We start from the raw sequence: 15,469 nt of genomic DNA, 5'->3' as shown, positions 1-15,469 counted from the left end.
GAGGTGGCCCTGTTCCCTTTAAGTGTGTGTTTCCTCCTGTCCCAGCACTGGGATCCTTGCCAGTTCACGCACACACACACACAGACACACACACCCACACACCCACACACACACACACTCTACCCAGAGGGAGGCGGTGCAGAAGCAAGCAGAGGCTGTGCAGGCTCTCAGTCTTGTCAGCCAAAGACAGAGGTCTGAGCTGCCCTCGTGGTGCTGCCTGTGCACCTGCTGCCGTTTCCCTCACTCTGCTCAGATGCAGCCTGTGCTGCAAGTCTCCTTTGTCCCTCACAGCTGGGCCCTGTCCCTGGCCTCTGCCATCCCCACCCTGTGTGGCGCCACAGCACAGGGCAGGTGGGGCCCGAGTGGACTCTAAGCAGGAATCAAGGTACAGGCTGTGGTGGAGAAGCTGCCCTCAGAGATCTGGGCTGCTTCTGCTCTGCTGCCTGAGTAAGTGCCAGCCGGAGCCGCCACTGCCGCACCAGGCTCTGCCCTGGGACCGGGTTACCTCTGGATCCTGCAGCCTGCCGCAGAGTCTTCTCCCCATTAGTGGTTGCCCGGATCCAGGGCCACGCTGTGATGTAGAATGAGTGGGGCCAGAGTGTTTGCTCAGCTCGTGCTGGGGCACAAGTCAAGGTGGTCACAGGAAACCCAGCGTCTCCTAGAGCAGTCCCCTCTCTGCCCTCTCAGCCCTGCCTGCAGGGCAGGGCAGGCCATTGTGCGCTCTCCTCACGATCAGAGTCCACGCTTCCCGCAGCCCTTCTGTCTGTCCCAGCGGTTCTCCAACCAGCCAAGGTGATGGCCTTCCCTGCACAGGACTGCAGGACTGGGCACCCAACCTGTGGTTCTCACCTCTCGCTCCCCAGTGAGGGTGTCCACCTCTGTATTCTCCCTCTAACTCTGAGTCCCCTCCCAGAGACACAATCCGAAGTGGATTGTTTTTCTTCCTTTCCTACCCAATTACCTATGCATCTTCCTTATAGCCTTGGTTGTACAGGAGTCCTTCTGCCAGTTTCCAGTTCACTTTCAGTGAGAGTTTTTCCGTCTGTAGATGTATTTCTGATGTGTTGGTGGAGGGAGGTGAGCTCCACATCCTCTTACTCTGCCATCTTGATCAATCTCCCTCCTTTCTGGTTTCATACCTGACTGTTCTTTGTTTGATTTTGAAGTTGCTGACATGAACTTCCTCAGAGATAATCCTAAAGAAACATTTAGTCTTGATACTTTAGTTAGCAAACTTGTGTTTAAGGTAACTAATAAAATACAGAGCTGCTTGGATAACCCTTCTCTCATGATCTATTTGCTAAGGAATCAGAGCTCTTTACCTGGAGACATTCAGACATATATTGCTTTCCTGCAACTCTGGAAGCATCTTTGATTGAGATAAGCTTGAACTAGACATCACTGCCCCTCTCAACAACTCGATCCTAAGTTGACCCGGCCTAGAGATGGGTCACTTGAAACCTGAAACACAGAACAAGACAACACACAGTGTATTAAGATATAAGAACTTCAGTTTCATATAGCCTAATATATTAACTTTAAATATAAATATTCACAGCAATGCAGTATATGTCCAATTATATACATTTACTGTTTTCCATTTGCAGAAAATAATATACAGAAGCACTGTATATTCAAAATTATTTTCTGATTTAAAATATTTCCTTACTATCGATGCATTGCTAATTGCTTGCAATTTTGCCTTCTGTAATTATACTAATATGTGGAATAAAGTGTATTCTGCTGTTTTAATTTATGTATCCTGTTTTCAATTGGATGATTCTGCACCCACTCATTTATGGGCTAGATGCAGCTCTTCTATTCCAGGTGCATAAATATTTTCTAATTTGCTTATTTTCTTTAGCTTATTTTAATGTAATTAAGATTTCAACTCACTTTGCCACATTCAGACACTTACCTTATGTTTCTGATAGTTTCTGTGACATACAGCATGTTTATGTTAATAAACTATCTCACATATAATATTAACTATTATGCCGAGAAAAGTCTTGCTGGTGTGTGTGTATGACTTCAGTGTCATTAAAGTCAGTGATACATTTTGTGGATCAATTCACCCAATAATTAAACATATTTGAAGGAAGCAACATAGTGTACAAGTTAAGGTTTTGTGTGTATAGTATCTATAATATCTTTCAGGCAGTTCAGATTTAATTGAAGATAAATTGAAACACAGAAGCCTCAAACTCCATAAATCACTTTTATCAACACATCTGACCTCAAGCATGGTTTTTCGAACATCATCCATTTGGGTTATGATGTTTCAGAGATTAAAACCTCAGTATCAGAAAGTTGGACCACGATTAGAAGAGAGACACGATCAACTGAACGTAGGCTGCTGAAATGTTTACAAGATCAAGTGTAATGACTGTGACCAAGAACAGTAGGGCTTTCACGGTTCCTCCAATATTGTCATTAAATTCCCGTAAGAAAAGTTATTTCCTTAAAAAAAAAGATAACAGAATTTAAAATACAATTCATGCTGTTTTGAGCTTGACAGCTCGCACGGTTAACACCAGTTTTATAGCACTTAGCATTGTCCTAGTTGAGGCTTTTCAAATTTTCTGTGTGGACCTGAAAACATGTATGTAGTTTCAGAATATAAGAAAAATATACATCTTGTTTTCAGAGAAATTTTCCTTCATGTTATCAAGGTTTGGAACTGATGTCTTCTTACTGAGTGATCTTCAGAAGCTATGATGGTGGGGAGGTGTAAGTTACCAAAGCCCATGGACTAGGATTGAGAGTAGGGCTAATGTGTGCTTGAGGACCAAGGAAAGGGGAAGAAAGCTTATGTCTTGTATTGATTCACATCTAGAACATTCTTTTACTAAGTGTGCACTAGAAATAAGACACAATTTTAAATTTGGAAGGTATTGTGGAATACAAATACAATCTCATGTTTTGAATGCCTGGGGGATCATAGAGTTAACAAAAATGGTAGCACATTGACTGGATGGCTTTAAACAACAGAATTTTATTTCTCACGGCTCTAGAGGCTGCGAAGTCTAAGATTAAGGTACCAACAGACCCACTTCCTGGCTTGCAGACAGCCAGCTGCTCTCTGTGTTCTCATTTGGCAGATTGCACACAGAGAGAAAGCAGACTTATTTGTGTCTATTTGTAAGGGCACTAATCCCATTCATGAAGGCTCCACCCTCATTACCTAATTACCTTCCAAAGACCACATATCCTAACACCATCACATTATGAGTTAGAATTTCAACATGAATTGGGGGCGTACACAAACATTCAGTCCATAGCATATAGAGAAATAAATGAAAGGAAACATGCACAAAGTGTGATGTGACCAGTTCCCTGAGTGGACTGTATTGCACCTGACAAGAGTTTCTGATGTGGATAGCAGAGGAAGGCTGTTCCAGATCTTAACAGGAGGGGAAGATATAGATCCATATGCCAAAACGTTATGCCAAAAGAAATAAATTAATGTTATGAAAATAGCAGTTCCTCACCCCTTGACCACTTTGATCTTCTTGCTGAAGCTCTCCTAACTTTCATATTATGTTTTCCAGATATGGGAGCTGGCTTTGTGGACTGTGCATGGATTAGTACACAAAATTTTTCAATAAATTAAATTGGAAATAGATTTTCAATTCCATGATGTAATTATGTTTATCTAATATTGTATTTTAATAAATTAAGACAATTATCGATTAGAAGATACACTTGAGAACACTAAAATATGTATGTATTTTACACCCACATTTGCAATATTGAATCTAAAATGGATTCACATTCAGTGATGGTAAAGAGTGAACAAATTTCAATATTAAAATCTATGAAATATAGAATAAGTTTCACAACTGAATAATGCCTTACAAGTACCTTGTGATGTAGCAAGTGTGGGCACTATTTTCTACTCGCAGAGAGAACATACGAGAGTCATTCAGTCCACAAGTCCTTATTAAGCATGCAGTGCATGCCCCGTGTTATACCAAGCCTTCAAGCAGCAACCAAGAACAAAGCAGACGTCGTCTCTCCTTGTATATATGCAAAGAATTTTTAACTGGCCAAACTCACAAACCTTGTCAGGACTACATCAAGAATTTAGAGGTCATTTGCTTACTCAGCCATCCTAGCCCAGCCATCCTGCACCAAATTAGCCTCCTGAGAAGGATGATAATTTTAAAATATTAATTTAGGTATAAAATGTACTGTAGAGATTAACCAAATAATATGTGCATTTCTCTTCTTTTTCTAAAAAAAAACAACTGCATGTTAATGGTTTCCTGCATTCCAGATTCATCTTTAAACCTTTCCTCTGACCATAGGAGCTGAGGCTGTGGAAGCTCAGTGTAAAAGATTTGAAGTGAGAGCGAGTGAAGACGGCAGGGTGCTGTTTTCTGCAGATGAAGATGAGATTACCATTGGGGCTGAAAAGCTGAAAGTTACAGGTACTGTAGATGGAGGTCTTGGAATAATGTTTAATTCTTGGAAGAATATAGACGTGAACCATAAACTATTTTTTTAAGATGTATGTTTCCCATGCCTAAAATTGAGTCTCCTGCAGTATCATGGTATCACATCATTTGATTTTCCAGCAGTACTCAAGTGGAAGGCACTGCTTGTAGTTGCAGGAGGGGCTGTAAACATTAGCCTTAGTGATATAAAAGCAAAGCTGCATGTCTCAGGCAGGGATGGGGCAGAAATCTGGGTGTGGATGGGGGAAGAAAAGGTAGGGTGCAAACAATGAATACAGCTTACTAAACGTGAGAGACAAATACAATTTAGAGGTGTTATTTTAAAGTAAAAGATATGGAAAAGAAGAACTAAAATGTAAATATCAACTTTAGAAGGAAGTAGGGGGAAAGGTCATAAGTAAACTAAATTCTTGTTCTTTAGGACTCATAATTGTCCTCAAAAGTATATAAATCAAGAAATCATGCTGATCACTTATTATATAGACATTATTAAAGTCATTATTCTAATATTAGGGCCATTAGTGTCAACTACCAACTGAAATTAAAAAGCAAAAGCAAAAACAAAATAACAGAATGTTAAAAGCAGGACTGGAGATGAGGAAGAGTTTTATTAAGACTGTTTTAATTATTTTAAGCACAGTCTCTTTTGAATTACTTGATTTACAACCACAGTTCACATAATTTTGATAAAATATTTTTAAGTATTTAAAGAGGCCAATATTTAAAACATGAAATATATTTGGCTTAGCATTTCCCAAAATTTGAGTTTTGGGACAGCTTGTGGGACATCTATCACATCTATTTAGGAAAACGGAATCTATGAGCCACGTGAGAACAGTTTGCATGATAAATCGCCTCGGCTCTTGGGCTGTTTGGATTGAATTCTGCCTCTACCGTTCAACATTTTACATAAACATTATGCCTTCTATTTTCCTTCATCTAAATGATTGAAATTATAATGATAACATTAGCACTCAAATTACACGTGTGTGTGTGTTTGCACGTGCCTGCATGTGCATGTGTGTGTTTAGAAAGTTTTGGTCACATAATGAAGATATCGTAAAGGTTAGCTTTTAATTTTTATTAATAAAAATTATATTAATATCACCAATATCCCAGACATGAGGACCTGTGTGGATTTCAATAAAGATATGCTATTAAATAGCAATAAAATTCAGCAAGGATTTTTGAATGGGGGTCCTCATTGAGCATCTCTGGTCTGGCTCACAACCTACTACCACCATCCTACTGTCCCCCAGGGCCCCCTTTTTCCCTTTCATGAGTTTTCTGCTGAGTAGCTCGATTCTGCACTATTGGGCTGGTGTTTGGGCTGGACCGCATGACTGCTCATCAGCCTCATTTCTCTTTTTTTCTTTAGTCTCTTTGGAATGGTCAGGAAAGGAGGCATGTACGTGGGGTAAACATTGGCTTCCTAAGTCCTGAGTTGGCAGTCAGGGAACAAAAAAAAAATGTTTTTAATTAAAAAAGCATGAGGATTTTGGTTGACAAAAACACAGACAAATCAGAAAGGAAATTGACTTTAGGGCCCTTGGTGCTAAGATTTGAGTTGCTAGTTGGTGAGAAAATCAGGAACCAGGGTAAAAATGTACTCAGGGGAATTGGGCAGATGTGATTTTGATATTTAACAATCTTTAAACCTTGGTAGTACCTACCAGTTATCAGATTTGTTACCAACATAATCCTCATAGCTTTTAGGATATTACACACTTATCCAAAAATTATTTTATCTATATTTAGGTGTTCCCACTGGATACACTGCAGTAATAAGCGAAGGGAAGTTCTAGAGTTCTTGACAGCTTTTATGGTCTCACAGAATTCTTTCTCTGATCTTTATATTGCCTTGATTTTTCTTATAACTGTTGCAGTGAAGTACTGTCTTCACAAAACTACACCGTTAACTTACTATTTTAATTTTTCTTTGAGGTGGGTGGATACTCACCTTTATTTCCTCTTTTTCTTGGTAGCCAGGCTGCCATCCTTGAACTGTTAATTAGACTATTAAGTCAGAGGAGAAAGTGCTTCCTGAAAAATCTAAGTTTTTTGTGCTTTTCAATTAACTATCTTTGGGTAGTGATCTCTGCTAACCTATTCACTCTTTTTCTCTCTCTCTCTTCCACTCTGAGTATGTGTGAATGTGTGTGTATGTGGTTTATGCATGGTATATTGTGTGTATTTATAGATAGATTATCACACAAATCTCACTCTGACTCTTTTTCCATATTTCTCTGTCTCAAACATATGCACATAGTTTTGACTTTATTCTTCATAATACTCTTGATCTATATTTTCTAATTATCTAAAAATTAATCAGTTTTACAATATATTTCTGTTCCATATGACTTCAGAAGGTCCCAAATAATAAAATGATTTAATTTGAGGTCATAATCACAGAATCCAGGCATATTCTTGTAAGGGATTGGAACCTTAACACAGAATGAAAGAATGAGAGTGTCTATAACAAGTAACCCTGGCTTTTCACCTGAAGGGCGATGCAGGAAGCTCCACATTGTCTATAAATACATGCTAAGTTAGGGAGTATTTTAACTTGACTAGAATTCCTCCCCTGTATCCAGTCACATTTCTGTTTCTCATAGAAGAGCCCCTGTAAACCCACAGACACAAACACACACACATACACACGCATTCTCAAATTCCTGAGAGGCCCTTACTCCATTACCAGAATAATGCATATTAACTTTAGAGTAGCTTTATTCCTTCCCGTGATACTTCTAAAATAAAGGAAAACACAGTTATCAAAGGCAAATATAATATAGAATTTCACATGCTTAGACGAGAAAATTGTGCATAGCGTAGCGTGCAATTTAAGGGCACTGGGATTGATTAGTAAGCTCACATGTACTTTCAAGCAGTGCTTGAATATTTGACAAATAACACTACAAAGAAACAGTGACTCCAGGGTACTTCATATAAATTAGGTAGTGGTGCTGACAAGACTTCAAAGTTGCACGTGATGAGAGATCTGTGTGAGGCTTATTCTAGAATTTTAAATTGGTGACACAAAATTTTTCCATTTAAGCAATATCCATGGGAATTAATATGAATCCTTTCTGATGTATATTTTAAGAACAAAAGTATTCCGTACATGAACTTCTCTTTCAGGGAGACAGATGTGGATAAATTTATTTAGACAATGAGTATGTCTGTGCACCTGAGACGAAAATCATTTATGACTAAAATTATTCGTAGATCTAGTGTAGCTGAGGACATTTAAATTTACTCTACTTAGAATGTAGCAGAAATTTACCTGATACATCTAAATATTTTAGGGTGCAGGAGGATGGAAGTAAAATGTCAAATGGTTACCTGAACACCGCCACCCCGCATTACCCCATCATCATGATAAGCAGTGAATCATATGCTTTACATTTGTAATTTTTTATTCTTGATATTACTTGACTTACTCAGTAATAGTTTGCTTAAATCTTAATTTGAATATACGTATTTGACCTTAACATGCCATCTCTATATCACTGAATATGCAGTTTTATACTTCAGCTCACTTATGCCCACTTGACAAATTTATTTTCTTCTGTATTGCCTAATATTGGTCAAAGATATTACTTAATACAATTATCTTTTAGACCAGGTTGATAAATAAAAGATATAAACCTTTACACTCAGAAGACTCTTAAATTTAGAGCTTTCAGGCAGAATCAATCAACTGCAATTTGTACTTTCATTTGTATTCCAAGTAGTGTATTAACTTAGAAAACAAAATACAAGTCATTTGACTTTATAAAGTGAAGACTTTAGCCCTATAGGATACTTTCATGTTAAATTAAAAGTCATTAGCTAGACTTGCCTTTGAGAGGAAAGTAGAAAATAGCTCAATGTATGAGAAGGAAGCATATCTCTTTTATCAGGCAGTAGAAATTAAAACTGGCAATCTGAAAGAACAGTGAATCTGAATCATGCATCCACCCTGTGCCCTAGTGTTTGCTTGAAAGCCAAAGAGTTTCATTCCTTTGTCTCTGTTCTAATTGAATGTTTGGAAAGGTAAACAAGTTTCAATGCTTGTTTGACAACAGAAGAAAGGATTTTCCAAAGAGCTGTCTTTTAAATTAAACACTATGCGTCTGGATTGAAATCAATATTTTCTGGTTTGTTTTTATTAGTTAGTCTTCTACATCCTTGTTCTTGTTCTTGTCTGTTCAGTTAGAACACTGTGAGGGAGGTCAGCTTTGGGATCGAACTTTCTATTATGTAGGACCATGGCTCCTCCAGTTTGTCCAAATGCTAAAAACATGGTAACACTCAGCCAACAGGACGGAGCTCCTTGGTCAGAACAGCAGCTGAAGAAAACGTGATTAGATCAGGTGCTAAGGAAAGTGATGTGCAATCACTTAATTTTGTTTGGTGTGGCATTTTAAGTCTTAGACTTGGGTAAATCACCCAACTCAATTTTCTAGTTGTTTTTTTTAAATTTACTTAGCCGCCTCCACCTCCACCTCCTCCTCTCCTCTCACCCCAGCGAGACTGAGGAAACACTTCAACAGTATATGCACATGGTTACTGCCTCTAGCTGCTTTTTAAACTTAGTGAAGTTAAAGCTTTATCAATGTTCAAGATTAGTACCACTCTGCACTCTACCCAAGTTTTCAGGTAAAAACCGATTGCAGGTTTTGAAGTATGTAAATAAAGAACTATGACATCTTGCAAGAAACAGCTGCTTCCTCTAAGCACCTACTGACAGTCTTCTCCTTGACTTATATTATTTATCTGGGCTCTGCTTTTAATGCTTCCTACTTTTGTTAAAGCAGAACTTCTTGAAAGCATAATTGTATAATAGAAATGTGAAGAAAATCATAAAATGGGCCAATCACTTATAAACCCCTTATAAATAGTGTGGAGGAAGATTGAATTGATATCTTTGTATATTGGTTTTAAAATTTTCCATTGGTGCTTAAATATTTTTAATAGCTTTGGACCCTAGATCCACAAAATATCTCAAAAATAGAATTTATCTTGTACTTGGATAAATGAATAGTCTGATTTCTCATATATCGTGATGAAGTTTAAAGAATACATGAAGTATAGATTATGGTCTACAGAATTACTTGCAATTTCTTTATTGGCAACTTCTTTATTTTCTAGCTGGCTGTCAGCCAGGAGTTGTTTGCTCCTAGAGACTATCCATAATCCTCTTCGTGTTTTCCAAGTGAGCTGCCAGTAGGAACCCTGGGTTGAGTCCCTCTCATGAATTAGATCTCCCCAATTTCTCCTGTTGCATCTGTCCTATTTCCTTTTCTGCCAACAAATGGGAAAAAAAATTTTAATGGATGGCAAACTAGTGAGAGAAAGTGGGATGAGGTTTGAATTTTAGATAGCCTCAAAGCATATTTATTAAAACATTAGTTTTAAAAGGGGGAAAGTAACTTCACAGCTTGTGACCCTCTTACTCAAATAGTGAAAGTAAACATCACTAATCCTAAGAGACATTATGTAACACCTGATAGGTGGCAACAAGAAGAGAAGATCATTTCCAAGTTATTCCAAACAAAAATTCATAGCCTCGGTATAATCATACAATATAGCACACACTGAAATTGAGAGATATTTTATATAATATTATGGTCATGAAATCAAGGGAAAACTGAGGAACTTTTGGAAACTGGAGATACTTGCCTACTAGGTATACAGTGTCATTCTAGATTGCATCCTTTGCCTACAAGGTATATTATCAGGACAAATGGGGTACCAGTTACCTATTTTTTGTGTAATTATCTAAAAACTCAGTGGTTTTAAAACAAACATTTATTTTGCTCACCACCTGCAATTTGGTAGGGCTTAGTGAAGAAAGCTAGGCTCTTCACTTGGTGATGACTGAAAATTTTTAAAGTCTGGAGGCTAGTATCCTATGAAGCCTTGCTCGCTCACATGCCTGAAAGTTAAGGATACCTGTCATCAAAGACCTTAGATAGGGCTGTCTGCTAGACCACCTGTATGTGGCACTTCCAAGAGCCTCAGCTTCCACATTTCATGGTGCCTGGGTTTTAAAGATAAAGTTTTCAAAGAGAGAGAGAGAGTCTCAGCAGGACACTACCAAATTTTCTAAAACAGCTTCAATCCATCATTTTACAAAAGAGGTGTTAAAGAATTTGTGGACATGTTTCAAAGCCAGTCACGTTTAACAAAACTTGAATGGGGTCCCTGAGCCAAGGATATACAAGAGTTTGTCTGTTGGTTTGTTTGTTTTTTAAAGTATACTCATGACTTTTCTTCAAGGTTGACATTGTTTCAAACAATAAAATATAAATTTGAACATCATTAATAAACCACAGATACCATTCCCCACATGTGTCTCAGCTCAGGGTGCTATAATGAAATATCATAGACTGGGTGGCTTGAAGAGTAGAAATGAATTTTTCTCACAGTTCTGGAGGCTGGAAGTCCAAGATCAAGATGACAGCATGGTTGAGTTCTGAGAGCATTCTTCCTGGCTTGCAGAAAGTGGCATTCTCACCATGTCCTCACGATGCAAAGGGAGAGAGAGTCCTGGTATCTCAGCCTCTTCTTAGAAGGACACTAATCCTACCATGAGGGCCCCACCATCAGGTCTCATCTGAATCTAATTATCTCCCAAAGGCCCTATCTCCAAATACCATTATATTGTGGGTTATAGCTTCTACACATTTTTTGAGGGGACAAAATTCAATCCATAGGGCATGGTAAATTATTTTATTAAAAATTGAAAAAAAAAGAAGTATCCAATATTAAATTTCAATTCTGTGAAGACCTTGATAGAGGGAAATATAATTACATAGTGTAGGTTTGTAGCTTTCTGATGATGTGGCTTTAATGTATTGGTAAATCTCAGAGACTCCAGATGAATCAATGACTGTTTGGTCCCTTGGCCTATTCCTCTTGAGTATCAGTTGCCAAATTGATAAAACCAAAGGAGGTTTTATTGTAGTTGGATTGCTAACAATGGAAGACTGCAGTCTCTGTTGAGTGAATAAAACACGGGCCTTCTGTGATACGAATTGAAAGAGGACCCTGCAGCTTGAGTCCATTTCATTTCTCCGATTGTTCTCCTCCTCAGTGGAAGTGTCAAATTTCTGGTCACCTTACTCTGTAGTATATATTTCATTTTATTGCTGAATTAGAGTCCCAATCCTGATTTCTCTGACCTAATTAGATAATTCTAATTCTTTTAACCCCTCTCATTCATGCTCAGAGGTAGGCTGGAGAGCACTTTTGACAAGATTAAAACTGTCCTCAGAAACAAGTTTTGAATAGGCTTAAATGTCAAGGTAAGTACTCAAGTGGAAGTCCCAAAATTCTGACTTTTGGAGGGAACATTTACTATAAACTTTTATTTTGAAATAATTAGAAATTCATATGCAGTTGTAAGAAATGATACAGAGAAATTCCATACAAGATTTATCCAATTTCTCACAATGGTGACATCTTCAAAATTGTAGTATAATATTGCAACCGGGGTATTGACATTGATAGTCAAGATACAGACAGTTCCATCACCACAGGCAACCCTTGTTGCCCTTTGGAAACCACACCTGCCCTCTTAACCCCTGTAAATCACTTATGTATTCTCCAATTCTGTACTTTTCTCATGGTAAGAATGTTTTATACATAAAATCATTCAGTAGCAACCTTTTGGAATTGTTTATTTTCTTCTTACTCAGCATAATTCACTGGAGAGTCATTCAAGTTGTCGTTTGTATCAATAGTTTCTTCTTTTTGTTAATGAGTAGCATCCTATAGTATGAATGTACCACAGTGAATTTAACAGTACACTGCTGAAGAACATCTGAGTTGTGTAGGTTTTGGCTATTATGAATAGAGCTATTATGAACATTTGTGTACAGCTTTTTCTATACACATAAATTGCATTTATCTGGGATAAATATTCTGAAGTGTATAAAGGCATAGTCCCTAGAGCATAGAGGATGTAGAAATAATAATCATTTCAAAATATTTATTTCTATACATAAGAAAAACTTGCTTAGATTTTATAGGAATTGCATTAAACCAACATATAAATTTTAGGAGAACTGACATCTTTACTATATTGAGTCTTCCAGTCCATGAAATGTTATCTATTCATCTGTTTAGCCTTTCTAAGATACTTTCTTTAACGTTCTGCATGAACATTTTGTCACTTAGAGCAGACATAGCCTAGACATGGTTTCATTTCTTAGTTTTCTTTGAAGTACTTAAAATGTGTACAGTGTTTATAACTTTTGACTTTATAAGTTCATTGTTAATATATAACATTTAATTGATTTTTCATGTATTAATCTTGTATCCTTACATCCTGTGACTTTAGTGAACTCACTTAGTGGTTATAGGGTTTTTTTTTTGCAGATTTGGGGGATTTTCTATGTTGATAATCATCTCTTATGCAAACAGAGACAGTTTTATCTCTTCGTTTTTAATCTGTTTGACTCTTATTTCTTTTTCTTTTTTTCTTTTTTTTTTTTTTGGCCTTATAATAGTGGCCACACATTTCAGCTCTATTTGAATAAGAATGGTGCAGTGGAGAAAGATGTTTCTCAAACAAATGTTTTGAAAAAAATAATAAAATGCTCAGATTTTATGAGGTTCTGGCCAGTCCATTTGAAGATTAAGGAATTATATATTGTTTTCTTATAAATAATGTTAATATTACTTAAGTCATATGTGTTTTATGATTGAATAACCTTATTGTAAATACTCAAAAGTCATGAGCATTTCACAAAACATACGAAGTCTATAGTTACTTATATTACTCGTAAATCAAACAAAAATTCAGACAAGAAAGAGCACCAGTTATTATTTCAAAGTGATAAGAATGGCCGTGCCTTCCAGAGGTTATGATGAAAATTGCTGTTCTTTAAATGATAAAAATATCATTAGCCAAACCTGTTTAAAGAAGCAATAGAAAAATAAAGAGAAATGTAAAAATGAAGTTCTAAGTCAAATAAATAAATCATGTCCCCATCCTCTTTCATTGCTATAGATTTTACGTGCAATTTGACAAATTTGGCTATTTCACAATTATTTTTCAGTTATTGTTACGACGGAAAATGCTGAGAGTAATTTTTAACTTCAGCCCGCTAAAAGCTAGCTATCAGACAATCATTCAACAAAATAAATTCTGGACAATGATAACCTTTCACTGAATACAAATATGTTCAGTTTGATGTCAACTTACCTGTTTTGAAGGGTCAAATGGGAAGGAGGAGTTAGGTTCTCAGAAGAACAGGCAGAGCTATAATTACTGGAGGGATTCAAGGTGTAGTGATTAAGAACATTTCCTCTGGCATTACAGCTCCACTGCTTTCTAGAAGTGTAATCATGATCAATTTATACCTCACTGGATTTTCATTGAATTAATGTGAGCTGACCCCTGTAAAGCATGCTGTCTGACACATAGTAAGTGGTCAGTAAATGTAAAAAGTTATTGTTATTCTAACACACATAAAGGCATTACTTCAATATGACATGTTAATGAAATGACACTCTTCCTCTCCTATTACTTACTGTAAAGACCTTCTAAATGTTATTGTTTATCATTTATCTCTCTCTACATGACTATATAAAAGTTAATGCTGAACATTTTATGTAATACTGAATAATATTTAATCCAATGTAATAAAAGTAATTTAGTAGGTCTTTCAGAGGTATTTAAGAGAAAATAATACGAGATCACAAGAAGGAAAATAAAATGAAAAATAAATGTGGGAAATGTATTACATATTAAAATTTAGGACATGAAAATAAAGCATCACAACTAATCAAAATAATGAAATTAATAACATGCTGGTGTGACCTTTACCCTTTGACAAAGTATAGTCATTCACATTAATTCATTTACTCCTCAGTACTTAGGGAGATGTGTATTACTATCTTCATTTTGCAAACTGAGTCTCTGATTAAGTGATTTTTCACAAAATATACACAGCTATTGATAGCAGACCAGGAATTAGATCCATTTCGCCTCTCTAAAGTCCAGTCTCATTTCTGCTTCATTTTATCTGTGTCAGGTATATGCTTGGGTGTATAATACATTCAGATCCTGAATTAGAATTTCTGTAACAAGAAGGAGAGCTTCTAGGATCTGATTTATTTGGTAGGTAGGTCATTATTTCAAGCAGATTTATTTAGTGGGCTGGAAAAAGTTGGAAGTAAAGGGGAATGAGCACACTTAAATACTATATATCTGACTTTCTCAACTAAATCATAGAGTTCCTGGAGTAACCTCCCTATCTTCACGTAGCTATGTAAATTGAAAGCTTAGGATATGCCAAACAATGTCATGGGGAAAGATTGAGATAAATGATTGATGTTAGAATCACTTTGGAAAAACAGTAATTTAATCTTGGTCTGCAATTTAAAAGGTCTATTACAATTTGAAAAAGAACTAATTTTAGTTTTAACTCAACTGTATATTCATTAATCAGGCTGACGTTTGTCTTCAGAAGGAACTTGCTAGGGTGTGTCAAAATGAATTTTATTCCTAATTTCACCTGGAGTTTTATGTCAGTATGTTTTGCATATGTGGATAAAAATTTCCATGTTCATATAGATGATAACAAGGGCAATGTTTCATTTTACTATACAGGGAGGGAGGGAAGGAGGGAGAGAGGAAGGGAGAAAAAAAAATTTGCAAGCTTGGATGGGTTGCCTACATTGTCCAATTACTAACTAGATGCATTAATTTTTGTTGCTGCTGTAATAATTGCCACAAACAGTGGTTTAAGACAACACATTTATTATCTACAGCTCTGGAGTTTGGAAGTCTGAAATGTTTCTGACTAGGCTAGAATCAAGGTGTCTGCTGGGCTGTGCTGCTTCCTGGGAGAATCCATTTTCTTGTCCTTTCCAGCTTCTAGAAGCCCTTGACTTTCCTGGGCTCCTGACCCCTTTATCTTCAAAGCCAGCAACAGCAGACCAGGTTGCTCACACACTGCCATGTCTCTGATTCTCCTTCTTCGTGATCCTTGTGATTGTTTTGGACCTCT

The 15,469-nt window shown here is 36.8% G+C and overlaps 1 protein-coding gene across 1 annotated transcript in view; it reads left to right on the top strand.

Annotated features, from left to right (window-relative positions):
• The window catches only part of SGCZ (sarcoglycan zeta), a 125,704-nt gene that overhangs the window by 81,522 nt on the left and 28,713 nt on the right, over positions 1 to 15,469 (top strand). Inside the window, exon 4 of the mRNA XM_031440419.2 lies at positions 4,311 to 4,433. Coding sequence (XP_031296279.2) covers positions 4,311 to 4,433 — 123 coding nt within the window. The remainder of the gene's footprint in view (positions 1 to 4,310; positions 4,434 to 15,469) is intronic.

Source organism: Camelus dromedarius, chromosome 22 (genome assembly GCF_036321535.1).
Source record: "Camelus dromedarius isolate mCamDro1 chromosome 22, mCamDro1.pat, whole genome shotgun sequence".
Classification (NCBI taxonomy): Eukaryota; Metazoa; Chordata; class Mammalia; order Artiodactyla; family Camelidae; genus Camelus; species Camelus dromedarius.
The sequence above is the reverse complement of the archived record's forward strand: the minus strand, read 5'-3'. Positions and strand labels throughout refer to the sequence as shown.